The following is a 21,081-nucleotide window of genomic DNA, read 5'->3' as shown; positions in this document are numbered from 1 at the left end:
ATCTTTTTTTTGCAACTGTGATCCCTACAGGTGCCACCAGAGGGCAGCAACGTCAAAACATTTTGAACTTGATTTCATTTGAGGGCCAGGAGTGAATTTCCTAAATACTTTCATATCATCTTTGAGGAAAATATTCATTGCATTCGTGTCCTGCGTGCACAGCAAGTTGTCATGTGCTGATCCAGTGCTGTATTTAGGCTATAGATGCAGGGCAGCAGGGGGTCTGCACAATGTATTTGAATTTTTTAAAGTAGCCTGTTTTGTTCTTTCTTTTTATTAAATGCATAAAACTTAAAAAAAAAAAAAAAAAAAAGCTTCCATTTTTGTGTGCTACTAAATCTTTGCATTATTTTTTTCAATTCAATTTAAAAAAAGAGAGTCTAAGTAAATAGGACTCTTTCAGCAGGTTCCCTGTTAGAAATTCCTCCCATATTTCCCTTGGCCTGGCCTGGCCTGGTCTGGCCCAGCATCTCCAATCCTCCCAGCCTGCAACACACCAGCAGGCTTCCCGTAGTGTGACAGTGCCCCTGACTGTGTTCTCACACCTGTCAGAGCAGCCCTCAGCTGCTGGCACGTTTCCACAACAGTCCTCTGGTTTGCTGTACGCAGCTTTCCCGCCTTGGCCTGAAATAAAAGGATTATGACCACGTAGCTTTTCAAGTTACTTATTGACAGACTGAGGCCGGGGCTCATTTGAATACCTGTTTAATTGAAGGGAACCCCACTGCTCTTTCACACATTCCTGGAATATTTTGGCCTGAGCAGTTTGGACACATCCCCCGAATGTGGACAACATTTTTGCCAAATTAAATGTTTTAAAGCAAGTAATTAAACTTTGCTTGGAATAAAATGTGTCTTGCAGGCTTGGTGATAATTATTCTGCCTTATTAATAGCTCAGATGTGAAGGTGTATTAATCGTTGCCACAGATTTGTCGTTAGTCTCTGGCAGCCTGCTGTCATGCCCCGACACTTGAGAAAAATAAATCTGTGTTTTTACAGATAACGATATGACTTCACTTTCTTGAAGATTTGTGTCTGTGTGAGTATTATTTCACCTGAGATAACCTTTAATATCTGTAGTTTTCTGAATTTGGATGAATATTGTAGAATTAGTTTGCACCTCTACTACCAATGCTTACAAATGTCAAAGTACACCTAATACTTAAGAAAGCAAAAGCATTATTGGAGACTTCCCATCTCTAATTCAAGTTACAGTCTGGTTAATTGTGTTTGAGATAATGAAAGAAGATGAAGTACTATAAGGGAATTACAGTTAGGCCAGCTAGTACTTTACCCTTGGTTTGGGCTGACATTTAGACCAAGTCTAGATACCCTTTAAAGAGTATTGGACAAGACTTAAGCCATGTTTTTATCAGGTTCACTTACAAGATAATATTCAGCTGCGTGAAGTAAAAAGAGAAAAAATGCATTTGCTATTTGATTTCATTTATTAAGGGGAAAAAATCTATCTGGCCATTTTGTGAAAAAGTAGTTACTGTTTGTGTCATCTTTGGCATCAAGAGCTGAAATGTTAAAACTGTTTGTCATAAGTGGAAATGAGTCTTTCACATCACTGTAGGGGAATTTTGACCCACTCTTCTTTGCAGAATTGTTTTATTTCATCCACATTAGAGGGTTTTCCAGCGTGAGTGACAAGTTTAAGCTCATAGCAAAGCACCTCAACTAATATGACTCCAGACCTGTATGAGGCCACCCCATAAACATTCATTTTAGATTTTTTTTGGAGCCATTCAGATGTGGACTTGCTGGTGTGTTTTGGATTATTGTCCTGCTTCAGAACTGGAGTGTGCTTCAGCTTGAAGGCACAAACTAATGCTCTCTACTAATGTTAGAGAGGAGAATTCATGGATCCAACAATTACAGGAAGTCTTCCATGTCCAAAGCAGCCCCAGACCATCACACTACATTACCATGTTTGACTGCTGGTGTGATGCTGTGTTAGTTTATGCAGATGTCACAGGACACAAACCCTCCAAAGGTTTGAGGTTTGTCTCATCAGTCCACAGAATATTTTCTCAAAAGTCTTGGGGATCATTGAGATGTTTTTTGGCAAATGTGAAATGAGTCTTCTAACCAGTCCCAGTCTTTTGACTTGTGTCTACTTTGACATTCAACATTATTGTTGAATCGTGAACTCTGACTTTAACTGAGGCAAGTGAGGCCTGCAGTTCTTTAAATCTTCTTCTGGGTTCTCACACGACTTCCTGGATGAGTCGTCAGTGCCCTGTTGGAGTAATTTTGGCAGGTCGGCCACTCCTGGGAAGGTGTTCCAAGTTTCCTCCATTTGTGGATAATGGCTCACTGTGGTTGAGTGGATACCCAAAGCCTTTGAAGTGTCTTTGTAACCCTTATCAAACTGACAGATGTCGACTTTGTTTCTCAGCTGTTTCTTTAGATTGTGACATGATGTGTTGATTTTTCTTTATTTGTTAGTCTACCTCACATTGTCAGACGGGGTCTATTTAAGTGATTCCTTGATTCAGCAGGTCTGGAAGTAATCGGGCTTGGGTGCGTCTACTGAAATTGAACTCAGCTTGCCAAAAAAAAATGTGGTTAATTAGAGTTAAATTATGATTTGACAAGAGGGCGCAAGGGTGTGATAATCCTTGATAAATTAAATCATCATTTTGTATTTCCTTGGGTTACTTTGTCTGATATAAAAATTTGTTTGATGATCTAAAACATGTAAGTACAACAGGCAAACAGACTGTATATGAAAGTATTTATGCAGCTTTATAAGTGATAAAGCTGCAGGAAAAAAACTATATCAAAATAACAGGCATCTTAGCCTCTCCATATAATGAAAAGGTCTTTTAGCAAATATGTCAGGATGCATTAAAAGCTCTAGCTTCTCTGATCCCTCAGATAGAAATATATTAACATTTCATGAGCTTTGAGATCACTCTGTCTGTGTCTGTGCTTGTGTATGCTACGGTGTGCATTTGTGTTCGTGTTGGCACATTTACATTCACATGCTTGTGTCTGCAGTCACTCATGCCATTGAAAAGCCTGCACTAGATGTGTTCTCCCGTCACTCTGTCACCCACAGTGAGGGTAAAAATAGCACTCCGGTGATAGAAACCCTTCTGTGTTCCCGTGTGTAGGAATCTGGAGATGTGGGGGCCGTAACGTGCAGGAAATGACTTTGCTGCCAAAGCCCTTATTGCTGATATTTTTCAAACTGGTCAACACGATGGCTTTGGGAAAGGGAGTGGACAGAAGGGTGTGTTTGTGTCCGTAAATGGGTGGGTGAGCGCATGCTTGTGTATAGCTATGCATGTGTGTGTGTGAGTGAGGGGGCTGTTTTTGGATTTCAAGCTCCTCAAAGGGGCTCTATGTGGTACTATCAGCCCCTGGGACTCTGGGGTCGGCAGCAGAGCCCCGAAACAAAGCAGTTTGTTCATTATCTGGAAGGCGAGTGAACAAGTGTCTCAGTCAGAGCCCGTGACCAATGGGTGTAGAAGGAAAGCGAGGGAAATTGAGGGTGTAGTGCATGACTATTGGCCTGGAGAGATACTACACATTTACATAACATGCAGTGCTGCTGTGATATGAAGCAAAGGTTACTCCTTACAGGCGACAGTCTTTGACATTGACGTGACAAAAATGTATCTGCTCTACAAAAATCACACTGAGACATGATTAGACTGCAAAGTCTACCCTTAGTTAGGCTGAAAAAGCCCAATGTTCATCTCTAAGGAGCCCTATAGGGAAAGGTGGAGTAGAAGAATGAGGAAGAGGAGTATATGGTTTTAGGTTCAGCATACACGAAAGGCGTAGTGTAAGATTATCCCCAGAGCTTGCCCTTGAGAAATCTTTTCCTGCATTTGTTTTTTTTGTTTTTTTTAACTGTATGTTCAGTCTTCTGCGTGTGACTCCATGACCCTGCTGATGAAAAAGTTGGACCACCTCAATGAGGGCATCCAAGAAGTCCAAGGCGCAATTTCCTCCTACTCAAATGAGGCCAGTGCTGATGAGGAGCAGCAGAGCACCACAGTGAGTCAAGTACAAGTAATGTTATGTTTACTCACACCAGGCTTTAAAAAGTAACATCTCAGAATGCTTTGAATGAATGAAGATTATACGTGGTGATTAAAAAGAAACTCACAGACTTAAAGCTGAAGGAACATAAAGGTGACGTGAGACAGTTCTTAATGCACATTCACATGTAGCAAGTATGCTGTGCATCACTTAGAGAAACTTAGACAGTGAGGCTTGTAAAATGTAGAAGTTCACTGATTTACGCAGGTTTTTTTATGCACGCATTCACGTTGAGATTGCAACTGAATGCATTCTGCTGATGAAGAGAAGACATTAAACCTGGAGAGATTCTCTGTTCAGGAGGTATTAAATGAGGGAATTTATCAATATTAAAACTACAGCATATGCAAAAGTCACGAGTCACCCCTCATTTCTATATGTTTTGCTTTGAAAATGGGAAACAGGTGATATATTAAAAAGTGTGCATAGAAAAACAGAAATATAAGGATAACTGTACAATTCTAACAAGTTTGAGAGTCAGTGTTTGTATGAACCATTATTCCTCAGTATAGGAAGACGTCTCTCAGGCAGCTTTCCTGTAATTTATTGCTTGTGTCTTCACAAATAGTTCTCCAAGATTCCTGAAGGGCATTCAAAGCTTTTTTCTGGATATTGGCTGCCTTTTTTTCTGTGGTATTTAATGGTGAGCCATTAAAGTCTGAATGTTCCTGTGAGCCTAATTCCATCAATTTTTATCTCCAACACTACTGACTGAATTGCAGCCTGAGCCTCAGATGTCTGTAGACACTCACTGTTGTACATCTCTCCTGACCTTCATATGCATTATACATACATACTGGACATAACACATATTAAACATGCATGAAGTCAACAATTTGAGTCAAAAATTCCACATTTGGGTTTATCACTACATATGACCATAACATAATATTGTGTTTTTGCAACAGGCTGCTAGTAATAGAGTGCCAGAAGATAAAATTACAACTGAGTTTGGTGTTTTTTGTTTGTTTTTTTTACACTCGAATCAGTCACAGGTCATTGTTAAGTGGCTTAACAAACATTCAAGTATAAGAACTGAACTGAAAATGAGCAAAAAAAAAGGAAACGCTAGACCTTCAGAAAACCTGGAGCACTTTTGCTCAAGACAAATGATATGATGATAAAGATGTCCTGCAGGGAAAAATATAAAGAAATGACATGTGGTTAAAGACTTTTTTGCACAATACTGTGGTATTCAGTGCAGTCACCAAGTCAAGAGGAAAGACAAGTTTTAACACCACAGGCATGAGTTGTTAGTGTTTGTAGCACAGTTTGTGCAGCGTGGTGACGGAGGCATCTTGTCTTGTTTTGGTTTCCTCCTCACAGACTGAACACATGTATGTGTTTACCATTGATTTTTAATTATAAATGGATGAGTGTGAAGGCCATGAATGGTTATATCTCTCTCTCAGCCCTTTGTTGGACTGCCAATATCATCCAGATTGGAAACTGCCTCTCACTCAAAGTCAGCGGGTAAATCAATGATAAAACTCAGTAATGACCACTCAAGACAAATTTATTGTATCAGAAAAGCTGATTTTTTTTCACTGGTTGATTTGCTGCACAAAGTTTGAATTCTAAGTGAAATATTAAATTGGAGTATTGTGTGGGCCACTGCTTTGGTTATAGCAAAAATGATTGCTTTTTTAAACAAAGCTTTAGCAACATTTTACCGACTGCGTATATTCATCATCAACACAGAATGTACCATTCACACATGTTAGACAGGCCTCAGTTTTCTATCTCCTCCCCCCTGTTAAGCTACCCACCTTTCATTTAACAAGGCAGCATAGCTAAGAATATTAGTTTGGATGTTCTCCAAGCCTGTTGTTTTTCCATCATTAAGGCATTTCACAAATCAAACAGATCTTGACTCATTTGGCATCCACCTGGATAAAGCGCCGTGTCTCCAGAAAGCAGATTACAGGAGCTGAGCTCGTCATTTCGGCTTGCTGTTATTTTACAGGTGTATTTAACATAGTTCTTGGAAGAGGAACACGGTCTGCGGATGGCTCCTGCGCTGTGCTGCTCTGCTCTCACACAGCATTCCAGCTGCCTCATTACGCTTACCAAGTGTAAATCTGGTAACCTCAAAAGCTCTTTAACCAGCAGCACAGAACTTCAGGAATGTAATAAAATGGTGGTATTTAATCGCGCTAATCTCATCCAAACTGTCTGGAAACAGCAATAAAGCGCGTTTACAGTATCTCTCCGTTTTTAGCTTTATGTGCCACATTCTCTGTGGAGCACTTAAACACACTTTTATTTTCAGTGACAGCAGCATTTTGAATACAAGTGGTGAATTTAGCCACCCGTCTTATGGTGGAAGAAGCACAGAATCTCATTTATAGAGTCACTAAACCCAATGACTTGCAATCTATTTCTTTCTTCTTCTTTTTTTTATAGCAAAAAGGTCATCCTTGTTTTGGAGCACAACAGAGGTATTTATATGAGTTAAAAATATGCAATATCCAGCTAAATATCAAAGGTTCCTCGTATATACTGCCACGTTATTCCTCTAAACAACACTCTTCATCAGTCTTGCCTTTGAGTTGGCCCAAAGTTTAAGGACATGTGCTTAATATAGAAAAACTAGTGAGTAGCTCCAAACAATATTCTCTTTCATTCTTTCCTCAAACACTATCCTGCAATCATGAAGTACCCTACATGCTCATTACACTTTCCAGAATTGCGTTAGCCATGTCGGTGTAAAAAGCTGTTATTTGTGTCCTTCCTTTCTGTTGTCATGATAGTCATAGAATCACAGCTCATATGGGTGATGGTCCCAGTCAAGCATTTGGATCCCGACTGCAATATCTCAACTATTAAATTGATCACTGTGACATTTTGATAGGGCGGTTAGGGATGTTGTTGGGTTCCCACATAGTCAACATGACTGAGTGACTTTCATCTAATGCAGCCATGAGGTTCATATTTATGCCTTTTAGTGAAATGAATGAATTACAGTGAATCTCAGGGCACATTTAAGTGAACCTCAGGAGGAATTGTGACAGAAACCTTCCAGTGAACTAATTTTCATGCTTCATGCTGCACTGTACAGAGCTGCTAGAGCTGCTTTTGTGTAATGAAGAGGTGTGCACTGTGGTAATATCCTCAGTGCCCGGCTAGTTCATAGAAAGAACCAAAATATGCAAATCAAACAAACCTTTTTACGTAAGAGTAACACAATTAAAATTAAAGATTAGTTTTGGGGACACGGTGTCCCTGATGTTTTTATGTAACTTTGACCACACAGTTATATAAAACTAGCAACAGCATCATGCCATCTCTATGATGGCAATGCTCTGGAAGGTCAGAGGGGGAATTTTCTGCACAGACAAGCCTTGTGTGCTGTAATAAAGAGAAAATGTGGCTCTCTATCCATGCACTTGTAGATGGAAATCTTGGTGGGGAAAACAGCATGCCGTTTACAGATGTGAATGCCATCCCTGCTTCAGTTACACACGCTCACATTTGCACACACATCCCTGTTATCAGCTCAGCGATGGACAGGAGGGAAGAGCGGGAAGCATGACGGCGGCTCTTCCCGCTGCTGGGTACAGTAGTTGAGCAATCAGGTCAAGCTGGACTTTCCAGTGTTGTCACTGAGCGGAGATACTTATGGCATAAAGGGGGATTTTTCAGAATAAGAGAAGGGCAGATATATCATTACCAGTGTCTTATGTCTTTCATCACACACCACCAACACCAGCTCCACGAAATACTCCACAGAAACCAGAGAGCTGCTGAAGAGACAGGTGACATGAGGACAGGGACTGGGGTAAGAAATTGAAGGGGACACAACTACATGGAAACTTTCTATAAAGAAAATTAGAGTTATGTTATTTAAACTGGCATTTGTCATGAGGAATTAAGATTTCGTTGTTCACCATGCCATAAAAAAATTTCAGAAATCAGGGATTACCATTGGTTATGAAACACATTTTGACTTAATTTCTTCTGTTCTTCCTTATAATTTTAATTCTTGATTGTCAACATTTATTATTTTTTTAATCTCTTATTGTCAAAATAAAATCTAAATATAATGCTAAATAAAATCATGTGTGTCCTTTAAAAGCTTTGAAAACATTTTGTGTTCTGATGACGAGTGAGCTGAATTTGTGGTTGGATTTTTCTTCAGCTGCTGCTTTTAAAAGTGACACTGAGCCTTCAGCTGGCTTTAAGTCTCATGCTGCTCCATCTCACTGTTTTTCTTCCCTTTGGTCCTCCCAGGGTTCTGTGGCTGTAGACGGGATGGTAAGCCGAGTACATCAGGATCAGGGAACCTCCAGATTTCCAGACAAATCTGAGCCACTGTCCAGGGGCCGCTTACGACCTTTGACCCGCAGCAGACCACTGACGCGCTCGTCCCTCTCATCCCCTATACACCTGCAGGCCCGCCGGGCTAGGGTGAGTTAGGCTGTGTTTCTATGTGTGTGAGTTTGTGAGGTGAGAGTGACACATCTGCTTGTCTAACTGAATGAGTCTTTGCTGTGAAGTCAGTGGATTAAAATGAGCGCAGTGTTCCTGATAATCATTAATACTGTAGACGAGGTAACAGGAAGGTGTTTGGAAGGATATGAGCTGCAGTCAAAAAGCTGCAGTCTTCAACATGAAAAAGCCCATTTTGCTCCGTTTGATTACAGATTAATACATTACATCCTCAGACACAAGGTGATAAGATGTCTCACTTTGATTAAATTAATGCAAACCTAGAATCTTTCGGAGTTACTTTTTTGATAAACACACAAAAGATGATCCTGTAGACCGACTCTGCACATGTATAGTCTCTCTGATTCAGCTGAGGTCAGTTATTTTGGGAAATGTTTTCAATTTGTAACACCAACTGAGTAAAACCTTTAGGCTGCGATGTGTAATTGTGAACAATCTTTGCACTTCCTGTTGTATTTTATGTCTAATATTGGGAATTTCTAGGCAGAGCTTTTAAGGAATGCGTCTGCTTGTTTAGTGTTTTGACTACTAGTCAGGATTTATCCCCTGCCTTTTTCTGGGCCTCTGTCTAGTCTGCATTACCCCTGCTGTTGTGTAAATAAGGCGAAAGTCAAATTAGGAGACAGCTCCGCTCCATCCGGCAGTATGCAAGGTCACTGTTTTCTCTGTCAGCACTGCAGCAGCAACACAAACTATCACAAATACACCGCTGCTCATCCACCAATGAGTGGAGGCCAGAAATAAGGAAAGGGGGAGTTATAGTCCACAAGCTCCCCATACATTTTTGTTATTGAAATATAGTTTTTTTTAAAGAATGATGTCTGCAGTCCTTTTAAAAAGTCTCGAGGCTCTCCATGTTTCTTTATATTTTGCTTCCAAGGAGACACTTTGGATTTTCTTTGGATGTTTTTCACTCATTTTCAGTCCAGTCCTTCTGCCTGAGCATGTTCAGAGGAATGATATGAACCGTTCATATAAATAAGGCTTCTAACTCAAGAGATGAGCCAGTGTTGTGTCTCCTTACAACTCAGCAAACAATCTATTTGAAATTATATGTTTAGGTGCTTTGTTACTAGCAGACTGTTGCAAAAACACGTTTTTTGTTCCAGTTTCTTTAGTTGGCTGTACAAAAAAATACCAAGGATTGCACAGTCTGACAGACGTAAAATAGTATTTTGTTATCAACAAGGTGAATCCCAAACAGACATTAGCTGAAAACCTACTGTATCTTAGCATGGAGTGCAATGTGATTTTTAATATAACTGTGAAACTGGACAGAAAAAAATCTAGCAAATACCTGATGCAGGACTTAAGAGATGCATCCAGCCCTGATACAACTCTTTGGTCTGTATGCAGGTCAGTTTTTAGTTGTGTATATGTTTGTCTGCACATATGTTTGTGGGGACCAACAGTCCCTTATGGGGACAAAATGCCCGTCCCCACGAGTTCGAAGCCATTTTTGAGGCTCAAAATGTGGTTTTAGTGTTTAGTGTTTTAGTGGGTTACAGTTAGGTTATGGTTACGTTTAGGCATTCACTTTTGATGGTTAGGGTTAAAGTTTGTATGTGTGCTTGGATGGAGTTAGAGGGAGCTCTAGGGACCATGGGATCAGACTGATGCAGAGGCGTGGATTTATTTTCTTCTAACCATGACTGATAAAGCACAGCTGTCTAAACTTTCTCTATTTCTTTCTCACATAGACACACACACACACACACACACACGCACACACATACAAGCACGAGAGAGATCAAGATCAGATCAAAGGCACATTTGCATCAAAGCTATTTGTAAAAGCTTTTCTGAAAATAAGCTGACCCACCCTTCCTTTGTTCACTTTTCAGCTGTGAACATTAACATTCAAATAAAAAGCTTGTAGGAGCTGATTGAGGGGCTGCTATACACTTCTGTTTCAGCACCGAGCATGAAACATTAAACAAAAATCTACTGCTACTCTCACATTCTGACTTTGTGGATCAATTAGAATGTTTTTTACATTATTACATATATAGCAGACATTGCTGACAATCATCTATAATATGATTGTCAGCAAACAAGACTGTTTTGTTAAAATGAGCATTGAAGTGCTTTTCTTTTGAATGCATAACTGACAATTTAAATAGACAATATAAATAACTGCTTTCATGTGAAACTTCACTTTTACTATGCATGTGTCCTTTTTAATGGTGAACTGACAGTAGCGATAACGATTTGAGTAATACACAGTATAGTTGACCTCAGGAAAACCCAGGATGATCACACTAAAGTTCAGTGAATCTCAGCTTTTTTGCATGGATGTGGGGTTTTCCATTCGTTGCATACTGTCTGTGTCAGGGTGAAGTTTCCCACACAGAGGAAATTTGACTCTTGGGATCCCAAATCTTTCAGTTTATCAATTTTTGTGAACAAGGATGCTAACTGCATGTGTAATGCTCATCTCCTCATCCGAGTCTAACCTTTTGTTCTGACTTGTGCCGTCAGAAAATCACACAGGGACTAAAATCTATCCACTGTACTCAAGTTTAATGGAATGATTTACGATGATTTAAGTAGCTTTTTCTCGGACAGCCCTCTGCCTCAATCACCAAAAGCATGTCAGCGAGTGTACCACATATCCTTCACATGTGACACTTTTTCCTTTTAATTCCCAATAAATCATTGGTAATACTAGTAAATAAGCTGTCTGGGCTTTGTGGGTTTTCATGAGATCGTATGGCATGAAATATGTTTCTCTTATTTGAGACAGATTTGGAATTTGAGTCATATTTCCAGTGTAGCTACTGCTGCTGTACGAAAAGCGTGTATGAGGGAAACAATGAGATTACTCTGCACTGCTTTACACGGCATTTGTACTTAACTTCTATTTTTTCCTCTTCTCTTTTTCCACGCCAGGCTACTGCAAAGATGACCAGCGACTCGGCAGGTACGATACCTTTTACAACAAGAGTGTGTATGCTTGTGTGTGTGAGTTGGCGGCTGTGTACTTTCACTGTCCTTTCTGTTGGATTGTTTGCATTCCCACTTTGGGATAAAGCTGGCTTCTGGGAATATCTCCCTCAGGATTTCCAGCCAGTAGGTCAGCCACTCAGACGTAATGATATATTATACTATATATCATATATCATATCATATCATATCATATATATATCTGACTATATTATATAGTCAGATATACTGTTTCTGCTGAAAATGCACACACACACACACGCACGCATACACATGTATATTTAGGTGCAAAGCCATAGATAGTAAAACACACAAGCCATCTCTGCTTTGAAGCTGTGGTTTGGTGGAATTTTTTATGTGATAACAAACAGAGGTTTAACATCTCAGTCAACAAAACACACAAAAAAAGGTCTTTAATCAAAAATATCTTTTCTTTTGTTTCTCTCTGGTCATCGCATTCCCACAAACTGTGATACAAAGGTCTGGGTAGATGATTAATGAGCACAGCTCTGCCCCCGTCCGTATCTCTTATCCTCACAGTGTGTGTCCTTTGATTGACATGCACAGGCGTCACAGCTACTATAGTTAAGTGCAACCTAGGGAGATGTCTTGGTGACAGGGTCACATTCGCTGCACTGTGGAATTGTTTGCTTTTGTGTGTTTTGTCTGCGTGTGTGTGTGCCTGTATGTACGTGTGTGTAACGCTCGGAGTGTCTCAGATGTGTTACATCCAGTCAGACGTCTGGTGTGCGCAATGAATCCTTGGAGGCCGCAGGGAGGTCAGAGGTAACGCAGTCAGAGGCGATGCTGTGAGTGGCGTGTGACGGGGATGTTTGTGTATTTATAAGTAAGAAAAATTTTAGACAGACGTGGCGCGCCGAGGGAGGAGTCCAGATTAGATTTGCCAGCGGCAGTATACGCGTGTTACAGTCATATCTCTGCTCCCATTGCTGACATTCACCCTGTGCTCTCTGACAGATAAACAGGGAATTTTTTGCATTTGTTTTAAACACAACTAATGGCAGCCATACTGCGTTCTGTGAGGGATCTCTCCTTGTTTGTTTGCAGATTATTGTAATTTTCCTCAGTGTGTATTTATTCATTGTGACAGGTTTATTGAATATCTGTGGCCGCGTATCATAGTGAATGGTATGCACTTGCAACTCATGCGTTTTTCAAGCCTGTAGAGAAAAACACCTTAATCCCTGCAAAGGTTATGCTTTTAACATGAATATGCAGTAACAGGCATTTAAGCACTTTTGATCTTAAATTAATTTGCATGTGAAGGTTCCCTTCGTAGTGCCTGTGGCGTCTTACATCAGCCTCGCTGAATGTTGCACAGTGCTCACTTTTCTGCACCTTAACCCACTTAGAAACTTAAAATGAGGACAACTGTGATAATTTTGTTTAACCGAAGTGTCTTTTCCCAGAGTAATCTGTCAATCTACCGCGTTATCCTTATTAAAATGTTCTAATTAGGTTAGGTTAGATTAACTGGTGATTCTAAATTGTAGGTGTGAATGGTTTCTCTCTGCGTTAGTCCTGCGACAGAGTAGTGACCTCTCCAGGGTATACCCTGCCTCTCGCACTATGACAGCTGGGATAGGCTCCCCCACGACTGTAAATTGGATAAATGGAAGAGAATGGATGATGGATTCCAAACAAAGTAATGTTGCAGCAGCTAATCTCCTTAAAACAGATAGAAAGGTGCAGACCTGGGACTTTATTAAGCAAAGCAGTGACCTCATTCTACCTAGTATTAATAACAGTAACTCTTATGTGTTGAAAGTCCACTTCATGAAATTACCCTTTTTGGGTTTTGCATTTTTTCAGACAGGCCACACACTGTCACTTCTCTGGCAAAGGTATTTAAGTAGAGCGCTGCTATTTTAGAGCAGCCGATAAGCTACAGATGACCTTGGTTTAAAAAATGCACACTGACACACATTCTCCCCATTTCCACTGCAGCCCAGGATTATACATAACATATAATCCATCAGTATTTTTTCATGATTGAAAGGTGCTTAGGGAGGATGTGAGTAGCCTATGGCCCGCTGCCCTTTAAGTGTGTCTTTTGTCAGTCTGTGATATGTTTAAAAAGGCCTGGCTAACCTGCAGCTCCTGCTGGCTTCTGGTTCACATTTTCTGCTGATATTTAGCCCAAATGTTTAAAAAAACATAATTGTAGTTATTGTTAAAGTGACAAAAATCATCCTATTTAACATAAAACATGTTTCAGTTTGACTGTAAAATTCTGCTGCTGTGTGTTTTGGATGAGTAGAAGTTTGCTCAGCAATTAAGTTGCAATAAACCTTTATAACTTAATGTGATGTGCAGACCCACCCGACAACAAACATTAAAGGTTTGTAGTCTGATGTAGGAGGTCCCTTATAAAGCTTTTGCTTGGCATGTGTGCTACAGTGTGTGTTTGTGTGTGTGTAAATATTGCTGCAATATGCAGCAGTGCTTTAACAAGTCTGGAAGTGGATTTGGCTGTAGTCCAGCGCTCTCCTGCTGTTCCCTCCTTCACCTCCCTTTTCATTTTTCTGCTGTCCTTCTGCCCTCTGCTGTCTCTGATGAATTTCTAAACTCCCACTGTGAATTTCTTTTTTTGTTTTAATTTTTCCAATGTAAAATAAAAGACTCTCCCTCACCCTAAAAGCTCAGACTTGGAGACTTGGGCAGGATGTAGTTCAATTAACCACACAGCAAGCCATATTATTTACCAGGTAATTGCATTAAAACACTCCCAAAGGCACCACTACCACGCCCGTCATTGAGAGGTCCAGTTCAGGGACTTGAATTAGCTGAGGTGAAGCGTAGCAGACAGCTTCCAGTTAATGACACTTGTGTTTAAACCGTATAATGCACGACTTTCAGCCTTTATATAAAAATATACTCCCTGTTGTCTTGAAGGCGATTGAATCCACCCTTCGGAGCCACGCTCAAGTGGCCACTTTAGTTTTTGGCATTTCCATGTTGCCACTTTGTCCACAGCCGCTACTTGGCAGCAATGCTATGTTCACCAGGTAGTTGGTTGCTGATGGCTCTTTGCTGCACAGTAGTTAGTGTACAGTTAGAGTAGCAAAGTTCAGAAAGATGCCTACTAATGATCAAAGGCCTGAACCCTGTACTATGAAGTGAGTTCCACATACCCAGGGTATCTTTCCATTATCTGGATTCAGTCGCATTCCTGAATTCCTAACATTGGTGATCAGGATAAGCAGTCACACAAAGCTGGTTATCAACTTGTTAAGTTAACCCAGGGTTTACTCTGCACGTTCACATGAAAGGGTGGTCTTGGCAGCATCTGATCAATCTAAAAAGGGTATTACACGTGTCATATGACTCTCCGTGTACATGAAATGATCCCTATGAGTGCTTCCTACTGTTGCCAAAAGAACCAGAGAGGAATGCTGAAGAAAATCGTTAACCTGGTAATTAAGCACAGAGATTGGTAAAATAAAGATTTTAATTCCAATTAATTATTTTATCACTAATTGCGCTCTCAGTTCTTCTGTTTATTTCTAAGGTCACAGCCAAAATTTTAAAGTGTCCATATAGTGTATCCAAGTGTATCCACATTAAAGCTTTCCTACAGATTAATCAAGAAGACATGGACAGAAATTAATTTGATTCAGTGAACAGGTATTCTTGCTGTTTAAGCATCAGAATACTTTATCAATCCCAGAAGAAATCACAGTTGGCCCAATACAGTAAGAACAGCAGCAATCAAGTTAAAGGACTAATATTAAATAATACAATATATTCCCAAATATTGCATAGTAGCTCTAATATATAAATATTCCCATATTACACAAAATTAAAATATAAAATAAAGTTAAAATTGACGTGCTCTTCTAATACTATCATACTCTTATTTTCTCTCTTTATAATACAGACCTCTGCACTACAAAGCAAGATTTTGTCTTATCCAGGTAAGTTCACGGTTAGCCCTGGGTTTTCAGTGCTACAAAGATGGTTACCTATGCTACAAAAATAATGACATAAATTCTTTTGTTTCCACAATTAACGTCAGTACTGACTTTAGAGTCTTGCAGTTAGTTTTACTTATTTAATTAAAATGTGTCCAGAAATGACAACAGAAAATGTAACAAACGAAAGAAGAAACTATCAAAATAAAACAGGAAATAAGACCTAAAAACACCCACCACACATACTTCACATTAGGATTCGGGAAACACAGGGAATGTAAAATAAACTGAAAACTCTAAACCTGAGCAGAATCCAGATAGCTATGATCAAGCTAAGGCCTGCGAATTAAAAGACAGAAACCAAGACCCCAAACAGGAATAATTACTGAAAGTACAAAACTGAAACTCAGGCACAAGAACCAGCAGCATAATATACCCCAGGGTATAGATATAAAACCAAAATTCCCCAGGAATTCTCTCAGATTCTCAGATTATTCTGTCTTACTAACAGAGCTGTGATATGTGTGATATGTGATCAGTTTTTGGCATTAGGCATTTTTACCAACTTTCTTTCCTGGCTTCAAATAGGCTAAACTTTATTAATATATCATCTCTATCCCAATGTGATGACCAAAGAAGATAAAGTGCACACTTTTACATTACAATGATTCTCCTCTCAAATACTCTGTGTTTTTCTTTCTGTGTGATTAACCTCTTCACATTGGCCCATCATATCATTTCATCCTCCTTTGGAAAGTCAGCCACTCGGTTGCCAGTACACTTACTCTTACACATTACACTTAGGTAATTGTGATTGGTCAGATGCTGCCAACGACTCTCTGCTCATGTGAACACACAGAGGGAAAGCCTGGGTTTACTTAGGGTACGTGAATCGAGATAACGGAATGACATTGTCAGGAAGCGCTGTGTGGCAGGCAGGAGATGAGGACTCAAAAGGCAGGACTCAGACACAAGGGATGAACTCAAAACCACAGCTTTAATTGCTGGCACAGGAAAACAAGTATACAAAGCAAACTAACTTAAACTGGGAAATAACAAACTAAACATACAGGGAGATCCACACAGCATGAGGGACAACGCAACACTGGCTCAGAGAAACACAGGGTTTAAATACACTGGGAAGTAACGAGGGGAATGAGACACAGAAGGAGGGCACAGCTGGGAGAAATCAGAACTGAGAGACAAGGCAGCAAAGCAGGACACATTCACATAAGACACGGACCTTCAAAATAAAACAGGAAGTACAACACAGAGACGTGAACTTGACATGGTGGAGACAGCAACTAAGAAACACAGACATAAACCATAAGGCAGAGGACTCTAAGAACCAAAATACACAGAGGGAAATACTAAGCTTGGAACACAAGAAACTAGACTCGAGGGAGTAACAAAAGACCAACCATGAGAACATAATTCACAATACAGAGTGACAGAAAACAAGAAACTCAAACATGCAAAGACACAAACGTACACAGAACAGAGGGGGCACAGAGAAACATGAAGGGCAAGGGATCAAAACGAGAAACCATAGAATAAACCACGTACCAAGTACAGAATACAAGAATCACAAAGAACTAAAAACGCTGGGTCAGGAGACCCAGGATCCTGACAGACACCCTCTGTATGTTGAACTTGCTTCATAGCACAGGCCTCAGAGCTGTGCCACAGGTCATAATCAATCACCAAAAAACAACGAGCAGGTCAAGGCATAAAATGCTCCACAAGTGCTCAGAGCGGAGCAGAACTGAGATGGATGATAACTCTGTGAGCTTGTCAGATCCTTTAACACACAAAACACCATTTGATTTATTAATAATTTGAAAATATTAGTAACAGCTGCTGTTATGTAAACATTCAGCCAGTCTTAGACAAACAGACTGACTAAATATAGCGAACGTGAAGAAGACACGGCGACTCGAGTTTCAGTCTGATTAGTCTAAATGTTTCACCGTAATCATAAACTTGTAGTTAATTGTAACAAACGCTTCAAACATTCAACTGTACTACTTGTGTATTTCTGTGTATATTTTGGTGTGAGTTAGTGGTATATTTTTATGTTTATCTTATGCAAACTTATGTGTTTACTGTGTGTGGTCTTGAAACCCTATCCCAACATTGAGGGCTCCAGGAAGGAAATTAGTCCTTGAGGATTTTCCAGGTAAAAAAATGCTTATTTTAACAGCTAGTGTCTTTAAAACGAGACAGACGGCAATAAGGAGGTCTTATCAGCATATGATCTGCACTTCAATGACCTGTAGAGTTTCCCTATAGACCCCCCTCCCGGTCATGCCCCAGGTCCTTCTTCTTCCATGCCACAGTCTGCACCCCATGGTCTTCTCCATTTAGCTTGCAAACCCCCTCGTCTCTCTCCTCCTCTGTCTCCTTCGAGCCTGCTTTCCTCTTTTTCCCATCTGCATAATCTCTCCCCTTTGGTCCACATGCCAAGACCATCACTTTGTGTCTCACGCCTCGGGTGGGCCACAGTAATAGCCATATCCTGTAGGTGATCCAGTCCCCAGAATAGGAGGTGGACAGTATCAATAGACTTATCTTCACAGGCTGGACAAGGGAAGTTGTTGTTGTTGTTACTGGAGAGTGTGCGGATAGACACTCTGAATGAGCTCCTGACCCACTTTCCCCTCCTCCGGCTCTTTTTTCTGAGGGAAGAGTACAGCATTCCTCAATGACTGATGCAGAAACATCAAAGAATCATTTTCACTGAGGCTTTTTTTTTTCTCTTGAAAATGTAATATCTTCAAGATTTTTGGTAAACAGAAAAGACTTTTTTGTCTCATTTGGGTTTAACTCTGTTCTCGTCTGAGTGCCACCATTGTCTGCCTGTCCCCACTACTTATTTCCACTCATGCTGAGGGTTCACTGTCTGCTGTTGCTGGAAGCACCTGCCAATCACAGCATCGCTCTAATGTTTCAAAGTCAAAGGTCAAAACAGCAATATCAGTTCTGAATACTAAACACTGCAGCTTTTGTCAGTCATAAAAGCTAGCACCAAGAGAAAGGCCTACTTTTCTTTGAGGATGTTTCATGTTTTTTTTATATTTACCTCTGTGGAAACTTGTATCCTTAAATAGAAGCAACAGTGACGTGTACATGGTAGTGTTGTCTTATTCTTTTGGCTGTTCCCCGTAGGAGTCTCCACAGCAGCTCATCTGCCTCTATCCCTAGTTTCTTCTTCTGTCACACCAGCCCTCTGCATGTCCTCCTTCACTACATCCAAAAATGCTTGCTGTGCTCTTCCTCTTTTCCTCCTGCCTGGCAGATCTATCTTCAACATCCTTTGCCTACTATTTCAGCTATTTCTTCCCTGCACATGTCTAAACCATCTAAAAAAAATTCTAATCTCATCCTTAAACTCTGCCACCTTTTCATCAGTGCCACCGTCTCCAAACCATACATCCTATCAGGGCTCACTACCATCTAAACCTGCCCTTTCACTATTGCTGCTATCATTCTGTAAGCCTGCACTCTTTTCTTCACCTCTCTCTTGCAGTGTCTGTTGTGGGTGGTTAACTCCAGGTATTTAAACTCATCCACCTTTACTAACTACACCTCTTGCTCATTCACACACATGTGTTCTGTCTTGCTTATACTGACTTTCATTCCTCTTGTTTCCTGCATGCACAGGTATATCCAGCTTCCTTCTCTCCATCACATCAGCTAGCCCTCTCCCTACATTTAGTCCCTGAATTTAATGTCTCTACTCTCACCCTGACACTCTTCCCTTTCCGTCTCTCCTTTCTTTGTCTTCCTCCAGCAGTCACATAGTTTCCATTGGGAATGAATCTCATTCTTGATCAAAGATGCCCTTCCTGATGCAACCCTTCTTATTTTTTCAGCATTGTGACCAGTACTAAGAGTGCCCTGGCTTGTGACCCGCCTTTTTCTGTGGCTGGGTTACTTGTAAAGGGCAGTATTTTTATTTCATGTTAGGCTGCTAAAGGTAAAGTACATAACCAAGATTGAGCACATTAACAGATGTGATCTGAATCCTAAAGAGTTAGCCTTCATAATACTTTCTGAGGATGTGAGCATATGGAATAACTGTGATTCAGTGTAAGATGATTACGTGTGTGTGTGTCTGTGTGTGGGCGTGTAAGTGTGTGTGTGTGCTCTCATGGATAACTAAAACACATAGTATGAGGTAGGAATTTAGGTCGAGGTCACACAGTGCCATCTGTTCAATGGTTTCATTTAATCTGAAGGTTTTCCACTCAAGTGGGCTGCTGGTACTCACTGCAGGTGACACGATGACAATTAAATTTACTGACTGAAATGAGTATTTTTGCCACACACAGATGAGGTAAGCCTTTGTAAGTGACACTGGGGGAAGAAAAGGAGGTTATATGCATGCTCTTCAAGCTCAAACTGTTGGGTCCAGCGAGCTTTGCTGCTTGGCCTGAATGACTGAGTGTTGCTGAAAATAGAAGACAGGGAGCAGGGAGAGAGTAGCAGGGATGAGGAAAAGAAAAATGAGCAAGAGGAGGAGAAATGGATAGAGGGTACATGTTAGCTGAGAGGACATGGAGCATTTAAAGAAACGTTGAGAGAGTAGTTTGGTGAGATGGTTTTGTCACGGTCTTTGGTCACGTGATCTGTTAAATCATTGATTAGACTGAACTCGCTAACCCAGTCTCTGTGTGCAGCTATTGACTTTTTACAGTAATTTTATTGCGGTGAATGAGCGAAGCCTTCGACAGGGTTAAATTTTTCTGGGAAAGAATGTGCAGGCCTTAGAAGTTGACTATGTACATAAGCATATGCATGGGGAAAAAAAGACAGCGCGTGTAATGGTCTTTGTGATCAGTACATGCACGGGCACTGGCTGCACGATCTTTGCAACCTTAAATGACCTGATAGGAAAAAAGCAGGAGAAACTTGATTTCTCTTCCTGTTCTTCCTCCTCCTCCTCTGCCCCTGGAAGACAGCAGCCTTTCCCAAACCATCCCTGTACATTTTTTTTTTCTGTAGCCACTGCAAGATCTGATTGCTCCCCTGGTGGAGACGCCCATGCTCTGCTGTGTATTTGTTCAGAAATTCAGATACAGGGTCTGTCCAGAAAATATCAGTTGTGCTGCTTTGATTGGCTGTTTGAGAGCTGGAATGTGTTGGGTTTGGTGTTTTGATTGCCTGCTGCTGTGAGAGACGGTGATCCTGTGGTGCTCGTTCTCTCTGCCCAAAGCAGAGGTTGACCTCACGGACCAGCTTAGCATCCACATATCACAGCCTTCGACATCACAGGGGTGAAACCCAAAACTGACGGACTGTGGATCCAACTCCCGGGATGCAGTTTTCAGAGTAGTGCAGTCAGAGTCCAGTTTTTCACTCTCATTGTACTGATATATACAAACAACACAGAAGAACCTCATAAGTGCGTTATTATGTGGGATTTTTGTAAACACAGTATGTAATTATTTCATGTTTCTTGGTTAATTATTATTAGTATTCTTCTTTATTAATTGTTTTGTAAAAAATAATAATTCATTAGTTACCCAGTTTCAGCTATGCATTAATAGATGTACATACGTTTGTAAACACAGTGGGCCACTCTAAAACTAGAAGGTAAAGGTTTTAAATTTAATTTATTAGTTCCCCAAGCCATGACAGAGCCTCCACCGTGTTTTATTCATGCGTGTAGACACTCACTGT

General features: G+C 40.5%; 1 protein-coding gene across 2 annotated transcripts in view; it reads left to right on the top strand.

The window, feature by feature from the left end:
* Positions 1–21,081, top strand: part of stard13a (StAR related lipid transfer domain containing 13a) — a 52,878-nt gene that overhangs the window by 3,015 nt on the left and 28,782 nt on the right. Inside the window, exons 3-5 of one of the 2 annotated variants that reach the window (XM_085173802.1) lie at positions 3,884–4,018; positions 8,297–8,473; positions 11,408–11,438. In XM_085173802.1, the coding sequence (XP_085029928.1) occupies positions 3,884–4,018; positions 8,297–8,473; positions 11,408–11,438 (343 nt within the window). Of the gene's footprint in view, positions 1–3,883; positions 4,019–4,061; positions 7,845–8,296; positions 8,474–11,407; positions 11,439–21,081 lie in introns of those variants that run through there. The other variant, XM_085173804.1, reaches the window with a different exon arrangement.

This window comes from Neolamprologus multifasciatus, chromosome 10, assembly GCF_963576455.1.
Source record: "Neolamprologus multifasciatus chromosome 10, fNeoMul1.2, whole genome shotgun sequence".
Classification (NCBI taxonomy): Eukaryota; Metazoa; Chordata; class Actinopteri; order Cichliformes; family Cichlidae; genus Neolamprologus; species Neolamprologus multifasciatus.
The sequence above is the reverse complement of the archived record's forward strand: the minus strand, read 5'-3'. Positions and strand labels throughout refer to the sequence as shown.